The sequence below is a fragment of the Rhinolophus hipposideros genome, assembly GCF_964194185.1.
Source record: "Rhinolophus hipposideros genome assembly, chromosome: 2".
Lineage (NCBI taxonomy): Eukaryota > Metazoa > Chordata > Mammalia > Chiroptera > Rhinolophidae > Rhinolophus > Rhinolophus hipposideros.
This window is the reverse complement of record NC_138048.1, coordinates 24,630,155-24,648,500: the sequence shown is the minus strand read 5'-3', so window position 1 is coordinate 24,648,500 and position 18,346 is coordinate 24,630,155. Positions and strand designations below refer to the sequence as shown.

Genomic DNA, 18,346 nt, shown 5'->3' with positions numbered 1-18,346 from the left:
AAACGTTATGGCCTTAATAAGTTAGGAGGGTGTAAGAGGGAAAACACTCCCGTGTGTCTCCTCTCCTCTCAATACTCCACTCACGGAACATTTCACTTCTGGTAACTGAAGGTGTAGGGATTTTCCCCACACAAGCAATTGTGCAACACTAGCCAGGTGTCCTACAACTCCATTCTGTTCTGACACGATCAACTGGAGTTAGCATCAGATCCCACAGGTTAAGGGCTCAGTCCAACCAGACCACCCTTAACCCCCTTTCAGATGCCAATCTCAAGTCCAGGTTGTGGTTCTGATCCACCAGCTATAAAAAAGGGGATTCCTAAAACTTCCTCCTCAGGGTCAAGTCATTTGCTAGAGCAGTTCACAGAATCCTGGCAAACATTTTACTTACTAAATCACAAGTTTATTACAAAATGATACAATTCAGTAAAAGCCCGATGGCAGAGATGCATTGGCCAAGACATGGGACAAGAGGTACAGAGATTCTGTGCTCTCTCCAGGCATGTCATCTACCTGTATGTGTATATGTTTACCAACCCAGAAGATCTTTGAATCCTCTCCTTTAGGCTTTTAAGGAGGCTTCATTACTTAAGCATGATTAATTAAATTGTTGGCCATGGATGACTGAACTCTATCTTCAGCAGTTCTCTGCTTCCCTGGAAAGAGGGGGCTGTGGAGGAGGGGTTCAGAAAGTTTCAACTCTCTAATCACAGGGTTTGGTTCCACTGGTAACCAGCTCCCATCCTTAGGGGTTTCCCAAATGTCACTTTACTCACATAAACTCAGGTGTGGTTTAAAGGGTGGTTTATGAATAACAAAATGCACCTTTATTGCTCTTATCAGTTAGGAAATTCCAAGGGTTTTGGGAGCTCTGTGCCATAAACCGGCACCAAGACCAAATATATATTTCTTATTATAAATCACAAGATCACAGAGGGAGAATTGTCTGTGGAGAATGAGGGAGTAAAAAATGAGATTAGGTTTGAAGAAGAATGGAGATGATAAGGAAGATCCTTTGCAGAATCCCCTCAGAACCCCTGTGATATATAAGAAGCAAAGACCAAGTTTATTGTGGATGGCATAGGTTATAGCAGATTTTCCCAGCAAAGGCTCTCTCTGTCTTCAAGGCAGTGTGATTTCTGTAGCTACCTGCATGAATCACAGGATGGCAGAAAGAAAAGAAGTTGAAAGTGGATTGGAGTTGGGACACTTAAGTGGAAGTTCGATCTCTTGATGAAATGTTGAAAAACCTTCTCATATCTCAGTTTCTTCAACTGTAAAATGGGGGTGAGAGTGGACCTCAAAATTGAAAGCCCATAAATTCTCTGTTAGTACTTCCTATTCTAGTCTAAGATCATTATATGTTATAGGTTAGTGGGGGGCGGGGGGAAGGCAGATTTTATGATGATGATTCAGAATAAACAGAGATAGATATTCCACTAATGTTCCAGAATGATTGTTTCTGGAACTGATAGGTAAATAGACGAATTCAAGGAAGAAAAAACAAAGTAGAAATGTTTATGAAGTTATAACTTTACAGATTATTGTTTTGCCAGCTGCAGTTCTTTCTGTGCAAGCTAAGCTGATGGATTCATAGTTTCAATCTTTATGTAGAGGCATGCTTTTCATCTCACTGACATACTTTGTGAACCTATTGAATGCTGAGAACTAGCATCCAAATTTACAACATAATCGGCTACAATTTAGAAAATGTCTTATCATGTGGTCATCACATGTCTTTTACAATATAATCAAGAGAAATATCAACAAACTCAATTTCACAAACTAAATTAAAAGGGACACATTCACATTTCCCCTTTATGTCATGTCAAAGATAGACTAGGAGGAATTTAAACACCACGGCATCATATCTGACACAGCCATATCTTTCTAGTGTTATGGAGTTCATTTTTCAAGGCTACCAGTCCATTAACCTTCACAGGAGCAAAAATAAAGCAAAACAAAGAAACGTGCTCTGGAGAAATGCATTGCTTCTAATCTTGTTTATATATCTTACTGTGGAGATTTGAAGATGGAACAAAGACCTCTACCTTCCCAGGCACACAAAATAATACCTATACTCTGAAATAAATATATAAGAAGCCTAGCAGTGCATATTGTAGAAAAGTTTGTGATTGGAAAAAAAAAATGAGAGTAGGGTTAGGGAGAGTAACTGATATCATCCCTGTTGAATCTCTGTCTTGCCCTGTGATTTGTAACTAGGAGGGCCAAAGCATCAACCCCATTTGTTTTTTAACGTCTTAACATTCTCTGGGTTGCCACTTTACCTAGATTCATTCACTGTATATATCTGAAATCATTGGTCCTGATAAATGAATTGTCAGAAAGCTAGAAGCTAATGATGAGATAGGAAATAAGGAGATCCTTGCTTATTTTTATACGTTTCTGTTTGACTTAGGACATAATTATAATACAGACTGATGCTTCCATTTTAAACCAGGTAGTAAATCAGCATGAAATATAAGATTTGGGAAAGCCATTTGCCACATAATTATAGTTTCTAAATTCCTGTGTTCACTGAATATGAGAAGCTATCATCATGTGATACATAGCAATAGCATTACGTTTTTTTTTTACTTTTTCTCTCATGGAAGACAGTTAAATAAACTTAAGTTACAAAATTTTAAATATTATTAGTAACTAAGTTTAAATATTACTAATTGAAGCAAAGCAAAAACATATGCTAGTCTGGGATCTATCTTCAAGTGGGAGAAATTACCGTTTAAGATTTAAATAATAATTCAGTGTACTTCATTTAAAAGTCATGTCTTTTCCACAAATAAAGTTTATTTGTCATCATGAGACCTCTAAAAAAATAAACTTTGCATTAATAGAGAGAGGAGAAGCAGAGTGGGAACAAGAGAGGGGTTTGGAATTAGATGGAGACACATTTGAGCATGGACTCTGTCAAGGGTTATATTGAAAATATCTATCAACGGGCATGTCAGGAACATAGACCCCTCAAAAAAGGAAGGAGTTCCAGCAAATGGCCTTAGAAATCTTTTTTTGACAGGATTTATCCTTTTGGTTGCTGGATTATGGGGGGAGGATGGGATGGACCTGAGACGCTGAGTTTAGGATTTTACTAGGTTATGTGAGAGATTAACCAGAACAGATGCATTTCTATACTAACCTGCAGAAGTAGTTACAACCACTCCTAACCAGTGTAGAAGTAATACAAAATTTTAAGAAGCAGCAGTCATACTGGTGCAGACTTGCTGAATATTAGCCCTGGATGACACCTATTAATTGTGTGCCCTTGGTAGCTTAACTAACCTTACTGAGCAAGCCAAGGGAGACAAATGATAGTGACTTTTTTTGGCTCGTTATTTGCTGGCTCTACAACCTCTTCTGACTGATGAGAGAACTTTGTCATCTCTCCATTACCTTTTCCTAAGGCATCCAGTATACATATCCTCAAAGCAAAAGGCAAAACTCACTAGAGAGCACAGGGACTTCACAATGTAAGCCAAATGCAGAGAAAAGCAGAGTTTACACTCAATCCTGACTTCCAGCTCAGTGGTGAACCCACCTGGGAGCTGACTGAAGAATCTGTAGTTCTAGTTGAAGTATTCTCAGGGAGCACTCTGTTTCTTCCTTTTCGCCCTTTTTGGCTACAATGTTTATTTCTTTGTGTGTAAATGAAAATCATATCTCTGAACTGAACTGTTTGGAATGTATCCCTAATTATGATATCTTATAGCAACAATTAAGCACATAAATATCTATCAGCTTAACTTTGCACAGCTTTGTTAGTTCCAAAGGAAAACTGTTTATTTATTCATCACAGTAGTCAACATTGAAGAAATGATTGTCTTATCTCAAAGAGGTATCATTGGTATGTCTCTGTATACTCTGTAAAGTATGACACTTCTCTATGTATGAGAAAATCACAACTAAAATCCCATTAGTAATTTTGAACACCACACTGTTAAAAATATATTAAAAAATCACAAGAATTATCAGAGACCTAGAAAACACATAGAAGATTTAATGAGTGATTGAAAGAACAAGATGTACTAACAGTAAAGGGAGATGTGGATGTAAGATAAATTAAGATGAGATGTTTGCTTGTTTAATTTTTCCATTTCATATTAAAGGGCCTTAACTTACTACCTGCCAATGTAGCTTTTTTTTTTTTTTAATTGGGAAAAGATTGTCAGTGAAAAAATATAAGTAGGCAAAATCACCTAAAAATTTACCCCAGGAAATGTTTTAGATCACTGCTTCTAAATGTTCTCCCCCAAGACCACTTTTCATTATGCTTCTCCACAAATTTCACATTTTAAAATTTTAAAAACATGCTACAGCTATTAAATAATAGTTTTTCTTATTTTTAGTTAATCAGAGACATAACTTTCTGAGCTATAATACTCAGAGCTTCTGAAAATCACGAAATAACTGAATAACTGTATCAAAAATCTGTAACTAAGGTAAAGGTATTTCTAATTTTAAACATTCTACATAAACTTTTCACAGGTGAGTTTCAATGTCTGTTAAGTTCTTTGAAATCTGCATATGTTTCAAGGTACCCACAAGTACTATCTCCAGAGCCCCAAATATTTAAATATTCCAAATTGAGACACAATGGATTAAATCAGTCTTAAATCATCTAACATATGATTCATTGTCACTTGAAGAATTACATTGAGTTATTTAATGTACCACAACTATCTAAAAGTGATAGTAGAGAAAATCCTGGAGGTCTTTCGAATCTTGTTTTCTCCCACCCTTTTTTCCACTCTCTGTCAACACTGTTACCTAACTCTGAGATGGCAGGAGTAGGAAGAGCCCAGCATGTACTTACCAGCCTGATTGGTTGTGATGCTGACTGCAGCAAACTGTCTTGGTGGTGAGCTCAGCTCTGACACCCCGTTCACAGCATCGATTTCAAAGGTGTAGTTAGTGTGTGCCAGCAGGTCTGTCACTGTCACTGTGGTATTGGTGAGTCTGAACTGTCGAGGGAGGAAGCGGACATTTGGGCTGCATGGCTCACACTGTTTTACATTCCACCCACATTTTTTACATATAATGTTGAAGGTAACATCTTTCCGGCCTCCTGTGTCCAGGGGCCAACTCCAGTCCAGGATAACCGAGGTCTCGTTTATATTAGAGATAACATTTCTTGGTGCAGATGGAGGTCCTGCAAAGTAGTTCAACAAAGATTAATGAGCTTCACTTCTGGTTTCTACTACAAGGGAAATAGATAATTTACAATGGAACTGAAAGAGGTAAATAACCATCTTGTCTGTATTATACACTTTTAATTCATCCTTAGAGGATCCGTGAGATTATAGACACATGCACTCAAGAGCACTGTTCTCTCAAAGCTGAGAGTGGGGGAGTTTCCCCTCAAGGCTGAAGATGCATTGAGAAAGTCCTACAAAGGAATTCACCACTAAATTCAATACCCTTGTGAATAGTTATGCAAACTTTAGCATTAGTTTTATAAATCTTAGTCCTTTTTCCCTATGACCTTTGACCAACATATAAAAAGAGGGAATAGAAATGTAAAAACACAAATCCCATGCCTATAACCTCCCCTCTCCTGTCAAATATAATGCAAAATCTAAAACAAGATGTAGAAAATTGTCTTTCTTTCTGGGGCCCTGTGGTAGGAAGTGCTTTAAGAATTAATTCATTTTGTGTGATAAATGTTGCATTTGTGATGAGCCAAGCATGAAGAGTGAAGCTGAAGCAGAGAAAGCTTTCAGTTTGCACATGGATAACATAAGGAAATGGGGCAAATGATTTAAAAAACAAACAAATAAATAAATAAATAAAAATAAAACACAATAACAAGAAGAAAAACAACAAAACAAACACACAAAACCAAAACAAAATAAAACAAACATGGAGGCATGGGTTGCAGCAAAACTACTCACGGGTACAAGCCATGGATGGAGGGTCTTTGTCTGCTCGGAAGTAATTATTCTCACACCTGCAGTTCACTGAACCATCTTCTTGAGTAGAACTGTGAGGTGGGCACTTAGCGCACTTCATATTACCATCCAAAGCCTTGTAGAAACCCGGTTGACAAGCTGCAAACAAAATGACTCTTTTAAACTTCTGTGGTCACTTTGAAAACGTATTTCTGAAAATATGTAAAACAGATTTCAGGATGTTAGGGCACGCATTCACTATGAATAAAAATGCATTTATTTCCTTCCAGCATTTACAGAAGCAAATAATGTGGCCCAGTGTAGTTTTTCCACATATACATTTGAATTTGCACCAAATGTTAAAGAAAGAAAAAAAAAAGACTTAGATTGTTCTGGCAATAGAGTGTGATGAAATTTCCAGCTCATGTTTTCACAGCTTTACTTGGCATTGGGATATTTGGGGAGAAAATAAAGCAAAGCCATGTCATATGTAGCCATTCCCTTTTTTAAACATGATACGACGTATACACTATCTTCACTGCAGTTAGCACTATATTACTCCCTACTTGTTTGCTAATTGGTTTCTGTGTGTACAAGTTTATCCCTACAGATCATAAACAACTATAGGAAGAAGTCACGCTTTGTCTATATTTTTAAGAGTCTTGACACATGGTTCTCATGAGCTATGATTTTTTTTTTCTGCCTTGACAGTGTCATTATTTTATTTCTGTGGTAGTGGACTAAAATAAAAATTGTAATATATTTCCTCACCTGTATCTCAAATACAGAAGGAGGTACAATTTATATTTAAATTGTAATAACTTTAAATTGTTATTAGATTCAAGGTTTTAAAAATAACTCAATAACTCTATGTTATCTTCTTTTTTCCTGGCCATATATCCAAATGATGTGTTTTTTAAGCCCAATAAACTTGTTATCAAATATTGAATTCAGCTCCCTCTGCTACCTGATTTTTATTTAATCTGATATAAAATTCAAAATGCTGCACTGTTTCATTTGTCCATTTTCATAATTACATTAAAAACTGAAATCATTGTGAAAATCCTAGCAAGAAGTCCCTTGATATTCTTTTCAGGAAGTAATTTGGGGTCTAATTTTTTTAATTTCTCCAGAACACTTTTGGAAATCAATAATATCTTAAATCTCTAAAACTCAGTTTCAGTGTTACAGTGATATTTGATGACTTAAAGCACTTACATATAGAAAAGGCTCTAAAGATTATCACTGAATCCAGAATTTTCTTATATCAACTCATATTGTGAATGACACATTATTTACATTCAAGTAAAACCTGTGTGGACAAGTCTTAACTTTTACGATCATTAAATACATTTTGAAAGATAACACATGTATATCTATAATAGTGTATCTTCCTCCTGAACATTTCTTGGGAAATACACTGCCAAGTCAAACATTTAGAATAACTTAAAATGATAGCCATCATTAATTAAGTATTGCTGTTTTCTAGTTCCTACTAAGAATGGCTGCTCTAGGACCATGTTACATTAAATTGAACAAATTTTGGTGCCACATTGAGAGCCACTCAAATAAATTCTCTTGCCCTAACTAAACATGGATTAGGATTATGAAATTCTGAATACTGTCTGTATACCTTGGTTAGAAACTTCTGCTCATATCTCCTGTTATATTGCCTCAGAGGAAATTATATAAGGTATAAACAAACTATATACTTAACTTCTGGTTTCACTTTAGCTCATCACAAAGTGCTTTTAAAAGGGGGCGGGGCACTGCTCAGCCTTGCAAGATTCAATTGCATTGTTCCAATGTGCTTCGTTATTTTGTTCACTTATAAGTTTATCTGTGTGTCTTTATTTGGAGACTTCATGAGTTTTGAATCATTTAGCATAAATTTATTCATTAAACACGCAATCAATTTTTTGTTACTCTTCTCAATAAGTATACTATGTGATACTTAAAGGAAAGACAAGACAGTCATACAATCACTTCTTAGCTGCAGCACTACCCCACAGGACTTCTGATAGTAACTTGAAAGTAGCTACAGTTAATAAACCCAGATGTTAAGAATATTAATTCAAACTTGTAACTAGATTTTCTCTAATTATGACTAAATAACCTTAGAGATGATAATAGTAAAGATAGGTCAGCACATATATATGCAGTTTAATAAATATTTGTCAATCATCTACTTGTTTGGGCTCCTAGACAACATTAAAGATACAAATGTCCCTAATTCTGTCCATCCCTAAAGGGCTCTTGCAATACAAAAATGGGCAACAGACATTAATACAGGCCACAAGGAGCAAGCAATACATTCTGATTGAGCTGTTGGAAGAGACTCCACAGAATGAATCCTATTTAAGAGAGATCATGGAAAGATAGAAGGAGTTGGTCTGTAAAAAGCATAATTAAATACATAAATAGATCAACATGAACAGACAAACTGCTAAGCAGAGGAATGTGGTAGGTATTGTTGGCTACGTACTCACTCTTCCAACTCTGCTTCCTACTCATTAATAGACTACTGATTTTGTTTAGAATGGCATCTAACGCAGTACTCCCTAACTTTGACTTCATTGCAAATAGCGATGGACTGCTAAAGTTATGGCCAAAGAGATACAATCAGAAATCTGATGGAAGTCATTGGGATACCTTTTTTCCCCCCTTAACAAGATGGTAAAAACTGATACCCCTTCATCTACATTATTCTAAAATTGATTATGGACATAAGGACTTACATGGGACAGAAAGTTAAAGACCAAGAAAATCATGTGTACCCTGCACTTGTTGAGTCAGCAAGCATCTATCTCAAGATTTATTATAATGTCAGAAAAAATGACGCTTGGTTTGTTTAAGTCACTTTGGTCAAGTTTTCTTTTACTTGTAGCAGAAAGCATTTTTAAATAACATAAAAAGACAAAGAATTCAGTTGAGATGTACTGATTGAATAGAATTGTAGCTTAATGGAGCAAAAAAAAAAAAAAATGATCCTAAGAAATTACATTGGCCAGTCTGTATGTTGTACATTTGAGGACCCTGACATCCAGGATGTTAGGTGACACACAGGGGTAGGGTCTGCTCTGTATCTTCTGGCTGATAGGCTTTGAACAACAATTTATAGATATGCATTGAATGTCAACTATATGATAATACAATGCAATATTCTCTAGTATCTTAAATTTCGTAGACATCTTTACTCTTTCTGAAGGACTTTCATATTACCATTTCATTTAATCTCAACAGTTCTATTAAAATAATCAAGGCAGATATTTATCTACACATTTTACAGAACTAATAATTGAAGCATAAGTAGAAAGGGTAGCACACTCAAGAAAAGAAAGATACTCAATGGTAGTCTAAGCAGGAGATTTTTTTACTTATAATTGTATATAAATCACTATTTAAAAGCAAATTATGGGGCCAGCCCGGTGGCTTGGGCGGTTGGAACTCCGTGCTTCTAACTCCAAAGGCTGCCGGTTCAATTCCCACATGGGACAGGGGGCTCTTAACCACAAGGTTGCCAGTTCGATTCCTTGACTCCCTCCAAGGGATGGTGGGCTGTGTCCCCTACAACTAACAATGGCAACTGGACCTGGAGCTGAGCTCCACAACTCAGGACACAACTGAGGACACAACTGTGTGTCCTCCACAACTAAGATTGAAAGGACAACTTGACTTGGAAAAATCCCTGGAAGTACACACTGTTCTCCAATAAAGTCCTGTACCCCTTACACCAATAAAATCTTTAAAAAAAGAAAAAAAAGAGTGTCTTACAGTTAAAAAAAAAAAGCAACTTATTCTCTAAAACTATGAATTTTTTTTTATCAATTCTTAACTGTTAGTATGACATTGAAGAAGTCATCTAAACATTTTTTTAATTACATAAGTGAAAGTCTTTTGTATCTATTCTTAGTAAGAAACCATTTCAAAAAGACTAATGTTTTCTTGTCTTTCTCTAGGATTTTCTATTTGATGCCCAACATTGTTATGGATAGATGGGTGTTTTTCATTGGAAGGGCAGTGGGGTCTGTCAACTTGGCGACTAGGGCAACCTGCTACATGTGGGAGGCATACAAGTAAATTTCCCCTTTCACACTATAAGCACAATCTCTAAATTCTCCACCAAAATTGTTCAACAAATTTGAGAATCTGACTGAAGAATTTATATTACTAATAAAATTACCATACTGGGTAGGAAAGTCTCTTTGGATGTATAAGGGGGAATTCTTTATAGAACATGTCTACTTTTAAAATTTTCCTATCAATAAATAATGTTCCTCCCTTGCAGTAAATCAAACTGTGCTTAAATACCTATATATCATACCTTCTTTATCCTTCAAAAAATTATCATGGAAGAATTTGAAACTTTACTTTTAGGAGGCATAATTACTTGTGATTTATCATTTTTGCTTATAGTAGTAAAAGCAATGATTTTAGTTTAAAAGCATCTCCTTCCCTACATTCCACATAAAGCTAAGGATATAACAATCTGCACATTTCTCTCATTCTAAGTATTATTTTAGAAACAGAGAAGGTTCAGTATATTTTAAAAATCCAGGTAATGCACAAAAAGTAAAAATGTTAATATGTTTTCTTTGCTTTCATTACTCAGGGGAAGTCTTGTTCAACTTATTTCAGAATATCAAAGAAAACAGAGAACAGGCAGGAAGGGTAAACAAATTGATACTAATTCATATTTATCTAATTTTGAATTTTAAAATAAAGAACTACTATATGGTCAAGGCCCTTCCTGGAGTCGACCAGCTACTAAAGAAATGCTTAACTAAGGTGGATACACACATATTCAAAATCTGCTGCCCAAATGACAGAATTCTGATTTATATCATTATTCAGTAACCCAGTAGTACAAGTTCTTATCAGTCAAACACTGGTAAAATTATTCACAGATTTCAGTCCTACAATAGTAAAACCAAAGAGTAATTAGGCAGATTAAGAACCTTTAAGTGGTCCTTTTGTAGGCAATCCCAGAGGCATTTTATCCCCTTGCTGTAATGGAGATTTCTGAGCTACTTAAATTTGACAGGAACTCTCATGTTTGATTTCCGTTGATAAATCAAAGTAGGGTGATCCACGAATAGAAATTAATAACCATTAAAAATGGAAGGTACCATACTCTCAAACCCTACTGGATATCATCATAGATTTACAAGGAATCAGATTTGTTTGTATAATGTTTAGATGTCATTTATTCACTTTCATCAACATAAACATGCATTGATCCCCTAAAATGACCTAGACAATTTGTTGTGTGCAGTCTTACAATGATAAAAGTTATAATCTTAGCATTAAAGACACCAATTCCATATGTCATTGTTATTTTAGAAATGAGTCTCCTCTTGAGACTCTTGAGAATGTAATTGCTAAGATACTTTTCAATATCACATTTTTATGTTATCTTCACCAAGCAATTCCCCAACTTCTTCTTCTTCTTTTTTTTAATCCCAGGTGTTTTTAGCATTTTATAGGGAGAACACTGGACTAGGAAGGAGGAAATGCAGGTTTTAATCTAGTCTTTTCGATAGACAGATGTTATCTCAAAGTCTTCACATTTTAATGAGGTAGTTGGAATAGTGACTTACTCATCTATAAATAAGTATGAAGTTCTACTTAGTTATTATTACGTAGTCCAAGGTTAGTCCCTGAGCATTACAGACATAGGACCTATTTCCTATTCGTTGTAAATGCCTTGTGTCTCACATTTTCCAGCACCTGGAAGTTGGTGAGATGTACTTTTTTAACTGCATGTTTAACTGACAATGGGTTGTCCTCTCTGGACTTTAATTTCCTCATTTATTAAATGACAGGTATTGGCTAAGTTGTCTCTACAAAACTCTTCAGGCTAGACACTTTAAAAGATTAATATTTGTGTACAAAAACTTGGAAGATTCCTAGAACTATATAAGTAGGAAAAAAATAGAAGAAAATATCTTCACTTTCATCACTTACATAAGGATAATTAGCCATTGAAATTATAAAATCACATAGGGCAACAAAACAAAGAAATGGGGTTCTCTTTTGACCTAAAAGAAATATACTTGAAAAAGAAATAACAGATTTTGACCATTTTATGTTTTCTAGTATCAGTGCAGTATATTCAAAGGGAATGTTGATTTCATGATTCCATAAATTGAAAGATAAATTGACTGCCAAACGAATAATGCCCTATTATTATATTTTCATGTTAACCAATAGCATAATAAAACTATATTTAATTGTAGTCTTCCTTTTATGTACATTATAGATAGATTAGAATGTTAGAACTTTGAGAATCTTATGTGAATGAATACAAATTTTTAAAAATATTGATAATTATTATTTTTAAGTTTTGGAATGTAAGATGATGTGATTTTCTTTCTATTTTGCAAGGAAAACCAGCACAGGATTGAAATTACAATTTAAAAGAGAATATGTTTTCCTTCTGTTAGTCTGCAGTGAAGTGTTATTTGCCTTATCCTTGTTAATCTAACTTGTAGTTCCTGTATTTTAAGCACTGAGTTAGTGAGGGTATGCGCGTTCGTTTATTAAGCAAAGCCCAAACTTATTGAAAAACAACACGATGGGCAACAATGGAACAAAAATGATGACGCCCTTGCCAAATGTGGACTTTCTATTGAGAAACACTGAAAACACGAATAATAGAAGGAAGCCAAAATAATACCAATTTGTAGTGGATGAATTTGAAATATTTTGGGAATCTTCTGATTCTACATTTATGAAGAGGCAACAATAAAACAGGAACTAAATACTATGGGTAAGTAGTGGGGTAAAATAACAAACTACTAGTTTTGGAAAATATATTTTTTTAAGTATGAAATAGGGAGTATTATGAGCACTACCTATACAGTGAATAATAATTATAGAAAGGCTTCAAGATAGAATCTTGGCTTCATTCCCAAAGCACATAACACACTTTCCCTCCAAGTTGTAATTGATGGGTTTGAGCTATGCTGATATAGAGAATGGATAAAGTTACCATAGTGAAAGGAAAACAAATGCACTTAGTAAACCATGGTGGCTACTGTTGAAGGAAAGTAGACAGCCTTTCAATTGCAAAGTGAATTTTGTCTCCAGTTGACTAATGTGGTTGACTTTTAAGAAAAAACATGGTCCTAATTAAGAGTTAAAAGGCTGATTTCAATTTGAATTAACTTTAAATTAAAAAACAAAGCTGTTGGTAAATAGGGCCCTTTTTAGTATTCAGACCTTAACTCTGTACACACAGGGCTATATTATCAATTCCCAGCCATAAACACAAACTAATGACCAGAACCAGCACTGACTAAACAGATGATTTCCTGGCCTTGCAATTCCAGGCATGACAGGGTCTATTTGCCAGTACAAGGTCAAAGCCACTGTTTATTCCCAAAATGAGCTGCACTCCACAATCTTACAGGAACTCTATTCTTTGCCATTTGAATAGAGGTACAATGCTTTGAGGCGAGGCAGAGGCATTTCAATACACTGGAAGTAGCTCCGTTCAGTCATTAAACCCTGCCTGCAATGTGCAGCATTTATAAAGTGATCAAGTGTTTCCTTCTTCTGTTCTTTCCACTGTTCAATAAAAAAGGCCTAAGGCAAAATGCCACCACACCATTAAACACAACAGAATCAATCACAATCTAGTATGCCTCAAAGATAGCTTTGTAACAAGGCTTGATTGTGCTTGTTGTTGTTTCATCAGATTTAGCAAGACAGGTGCCAGTAACACTGAAATATGTCCAAGGTACATTCACCACAAAGAGAATGCTAAAGCAGCCCCTGCTCCTCAAGACATTTTGTTTTGCCAATTTTCCAGTTGTCTTCCATATTTACCGAAGAACCGTAAATATGAGTAGTACTAGTTGAGTTTTTGTGTCCTTAATTATCAATCCCCAGAAAATGAGACCCATTAACTAAGTTTACAAATTCATATTTATGTATGTATATAATGAGCAGGTAAGTACTAAAAGAGGGATAGACAGAGAAAATGAAAGAGAAAAAATATTTTTATGGAATATTATTATCGTGAACGTAAAATGCACAGGAACGAAATCTATACTCATGATATATTGAGAGACAGCCTGGAAAAACTTTTCAGAATAATGCCAGACGTGTTCTTCAGATCAAAATAGTATTGGAATGTCTAAGAAAACTGTTTCTAGGAAGTGATTTTGGATACTCCTAGGAAGTGATTTTGGAGATGGTAAATCATTTCTATGTCTAAATAACCTACTGTCAATTAGCATTTTCCAAGCTGCATTAAAAACATAATTTGAGCATTGAAAGGTCACTTTTACAAGTAAATTTTAGGAGAATAGAATTGTCATCATAAATTTATAATCTCTCAGATTAAAAATTTGAGATAATGAATTATGAAAACCTTAAATACTATTTCTATAGGATTTATAAATACACAAAGAACAATTAGGTCCTTTGTATGTTTATATGCACAAACATACACAACAACATTTATAATGTCGGTAAATTAAAAACAATATATATAAAGCCTCAAATGACAAAGATAGTTACATTAATCTGTTCAAATATTTTTACAAATAAATTATGCTATTGTCTTATGCTTATATGATGGAGTCAATGGCTCACATAGAAAAGTGCTCTTATTTTTATGGAAAAAAAGCAGGATAATATTATAGAATATATATGTAATCCTCCTTCTACTGTATATCTATATTAAGATTATCACATTCATATTGACATTATCACATTCATATTGACATTATCACTTATTTAATATAAAACAAAAATTAAAGGCTCTTAGAAGCAAAAAGATTATATATACACATACAAAAAATCAAAACACTTTAGTCAATAAACATTGTTTGTGTGTGTGTATGGGTGTAATGTGAACTTTAAGTGCATGTCATGAAAGTACAAAACAAGGTATGAAGCTATATGTGGAGCTTAAATTTATACATTTATGTGATTTTCTCTCTTAGCCTAGCTACACACACTCAAATACACACTACACACACAAACCAGTTCTTATTAGCTCTTGTTTCTATTATACTGGTCTAGGACTTTCCTTTTTCTTCTTTTCCTCTCTTTAAAAAATGCACCTTGGTGGAAAATTATGGTTGACCGCAAATGTTGATGGTTCCACTAATGTGAATTGCACACTTTTGATGTCAAGTAATTATATCCCCACTTTGGAAAATTTATACAGAAAACAGCATAATTTTTGAAACACAGGCTTCAAATGAAAACTTGTATAAGGTGGAAAATTCAGAGGAAAAACAAACAAACAAAATTCTGTGAACACTTCAATACACTGTAATAATATTTACTGTCTCAGTGATATTGTTAATTATCCACTCTCTGAGGAATTATCTTTGCAACTTTTGAGTGTACATCCTATACGTCATATAATTCTATCAACTTTTCATTCTATTTTTAGTTTTTGAAATTTATTAAAATGACACATTTGATAACATTATGGTTAAAAATGGAATGGATTTAAAATAAAACTAATGTGTTATTTATACATTTGTATTCACTTTATGATCACAAAATATTACCAACTAGGAGAGGTTTCAATTTAAAAGTATTCAGTATTTGAAATTGTGGCTAACAAACATTTATGCGATAACATAGGAAAAAAATCAGTGTAATTCTAGGGTCTCTCTCATTTTCATTTATTTTTATGTTCATAGTAAATATGTGCTCTAAGATTAAAAGGGAATTTCTACTCAGTGAATTTTGAAATTCACTCCTTAAATGTATAAGAATGGATTTCACAACAAAAACATGGAAACTATCATAGATAGATGTCCATGGGATCAGCAAAACTGTTGGTCAAATGAATGTTTTACAAAAATTAAACCAGTAATCTATTTTGAAACTGTTTAGGAAGACATAAATATTCAAAATTTTGTAGAATGGTATTTTTGTATATTTGAATGTCACATAAAAATTAATTTTGCTCAAGAATGTTTCTACTTGCATAAGAATGCAAAGTTTATAAAGAAAATATGTCATTGTAATGTTTCAAATGTGTATATCTATTCTAATTTGTATGTCAAAAATACAAAATATCTCTCCTACCTACCTACCTCCCAAAATGAGGTAGGAAGAAAATTTTTAAAATATATAGAAAAATTTCATGGGTTGGTGCCACAGCAATACACAGTAGCATTTATGGTGTTACAAAAATAAAATGCCACTGGTTTGAATTCATTAAAGTGGTTATTTTTGAAATATGGCAATGAACATTTTTTCTTCATAGTTATGACTATTGTCTTAGAACTTTACATTCAACTTGGGAGATATATGCATTGCAATAAAGGGGATGAGATTAAGTCTATCAAAGAGGAGGAGATAATTAAAGAGCAGAAAGAATGGGGAAAGAGAACATATTATAGAGGAAATGTGAGTATTAAAATACATTGCTTACATTTGGCAAACATATATTACTCTCCTAGTACAAATAACTGGGGCACATTAGCAGTTTGGAATATAAGGAAGAATAAGAACAAGAAGAGGCTGTCTGCCATTGTTGTTCGCTCTATCTGGCCATTTCATATAACTTTAGATTTGGAATCCGTGCTCAATTTTGCCACCCTTGAAAGGGAGGAAGTGGTGGTGGTGGGGAGGGGGGCGGGGAGAGAGAGAGAGAGAGAGAGAGAGAGAGAGAGAGAGAGAGAGAGAGAGAGAGAGAGAGAGAGAAGAGGTGGGAGATGGAAGGAAGGAGAGAGGGAAGGGAGAGAATGGGTGCATCTTTGCGTGTGTTATAATAGCTACCTCTCTTGTGTGTGTGCATATGTGTGTGAGTTTCTATAATTTAGATCACTGGGTACATTTTGCAAGTGTTTTTCCAGGACAGAGATTATTTTATACTTCATTTCCCTTTGGAGTTACTTTTTAGAATATTGTCAACTGACTTGATAAATTTACTCAGGGTAATTGTTTTATTCTCATATTCTGCAAATTCAGGGGTTTAGCTCTTACACGTGAGGCTAGAGAGGTGAGGGATTAGAAGGGAATGGGTCACATTTTATCCCAACAGCCTTTGAAAACCCAGGCTGATTACACTACCTGTTTGCACGACCTCCCCCAGATCTGTCTCCCTGCATAGAATAGTTCTCACCTTCGTGTAACATAATAAATATAACTTATTGTTAATCTCCTCCAGGTCTAGCACTGCACTTGTGCTTCACTTCTGTACTTAAAACAATCATGCTAGACAGGTATTATCTATTATTTCTGAGGAGATGATTGATGCTTAATGATATTAAGTCCCTTAGCTGCTTATTCCACTATTAAGTGCTATAACCAAAAATGAAACCTAAGCCTTAGGGCTTCCTAGACAATCATTTATGTGGTTTTGTATCTATTGTCTTCTCATCCCGGAAAATTGAAAAGTGGTAACTAACGTAGGGTTGACAGTAGATCCAGCAACCTATAATTAATATGACAAATTTATATGGTGTGACTATAGAGATGTTAGGCAGGTCTTACTGGCACATAGGAAAACTGATTACATCATTTTGTCACAGTAACTGTTCGTTGATAGTAGTTTTCTAGTTTTCTTCAACAATTGGTCAAGCTTGTAACTAGCCTGGTGAATGGCTGTGATGGAAGGAAAGTCTAGCACTAGGAGCAGAGAATGCTTAGCTGTTGTAGGTCTGAAGGACAGGTATTTCTGAAGCATTTCTTTGCAGGGGAATCTGCTTTCTTACCATGAAATGAATTTTCTATTTTGTCTAGGTAATCAACTGAAACAGGAACTTTATTATGTAGGGGGAAAAGGAATACTGTAAATAGTTTCCAATAAAAAACTAAAAAGACTAATGTAATTCCTCTTTATTGCTTTATTCTGATATTAAGAACTCTTAAGGAGCCTATGGAAATGAAATATTCAACTTTTTTATATATTTGATAGGTGATTATTCACTAAAACATAACATTGTTTTTGGAGATCTTCAAAGTGTCTGCTGAAGAATAAATTTTCAGGATACCAACAAGAGTGAAAAATATCAGCACCTTTCCCAAGATTAGGGGGTATATTTGATGCATTTCAGACAAGATGACCAGAAAAGCCTTCAGCACTGACCTCAACCTGTACTTGTCACTCTAAATATAAATTTGGCACAAGTAAGTAACAACACTGTTAAAAACCAATAAGATATTCATTAATTAGGACCAGAAAATAGTACACTTAAAATGCTTTTAACATAACTTATAATAGCTGGATCTGTACCCTTTTCTTTCTGAGCAAATGTTGGTTTCACAGTACTATCAATTTATTAGATGACATATAGAAAGAATCTGTATCAGAAAAGAAGAATATATTATTTGTGACTAGCTAAGTTCATGTTCAGGAATATCCGAAATCATCCAAACTCATAGTCCAGCACTCATTTCTGAATTCCTCCACATTTCATCATCTACATGCTTATGGGCCAGAGAAAATTTCAACAACCTGA

The 18,346-nt window shown here is 34.5% G+C and overlaps 1 protein-coding gene across 1 annotated transcript in view; it reads right to left on the bottom strand.

Moving 5' to 3' along the window:
• Positions 1-18,346, bottom strand: part of EPHA3 (EPH receptor A3) — a 357,328-nt gene that overhangs the window by 117,307 nt on the left and 221,675 nt on the right. Inside the window, exons 4-5 of the mRNA XM_081078199.1 lie at positions 5,907-6,062; positions 4,829-5,164 (exon numbers count right to left, since the gene is read on the bottom strand). Of these exons, the coding sequence (XP_080934325.1) occupies positions 4,829-5,164; positions 5,907-6,062 (492 nt within the window). The remainder of the gene's footprint in view (positions 1-4,828; positions 5,165-5,906; positions 6,063-18,346) is intronic.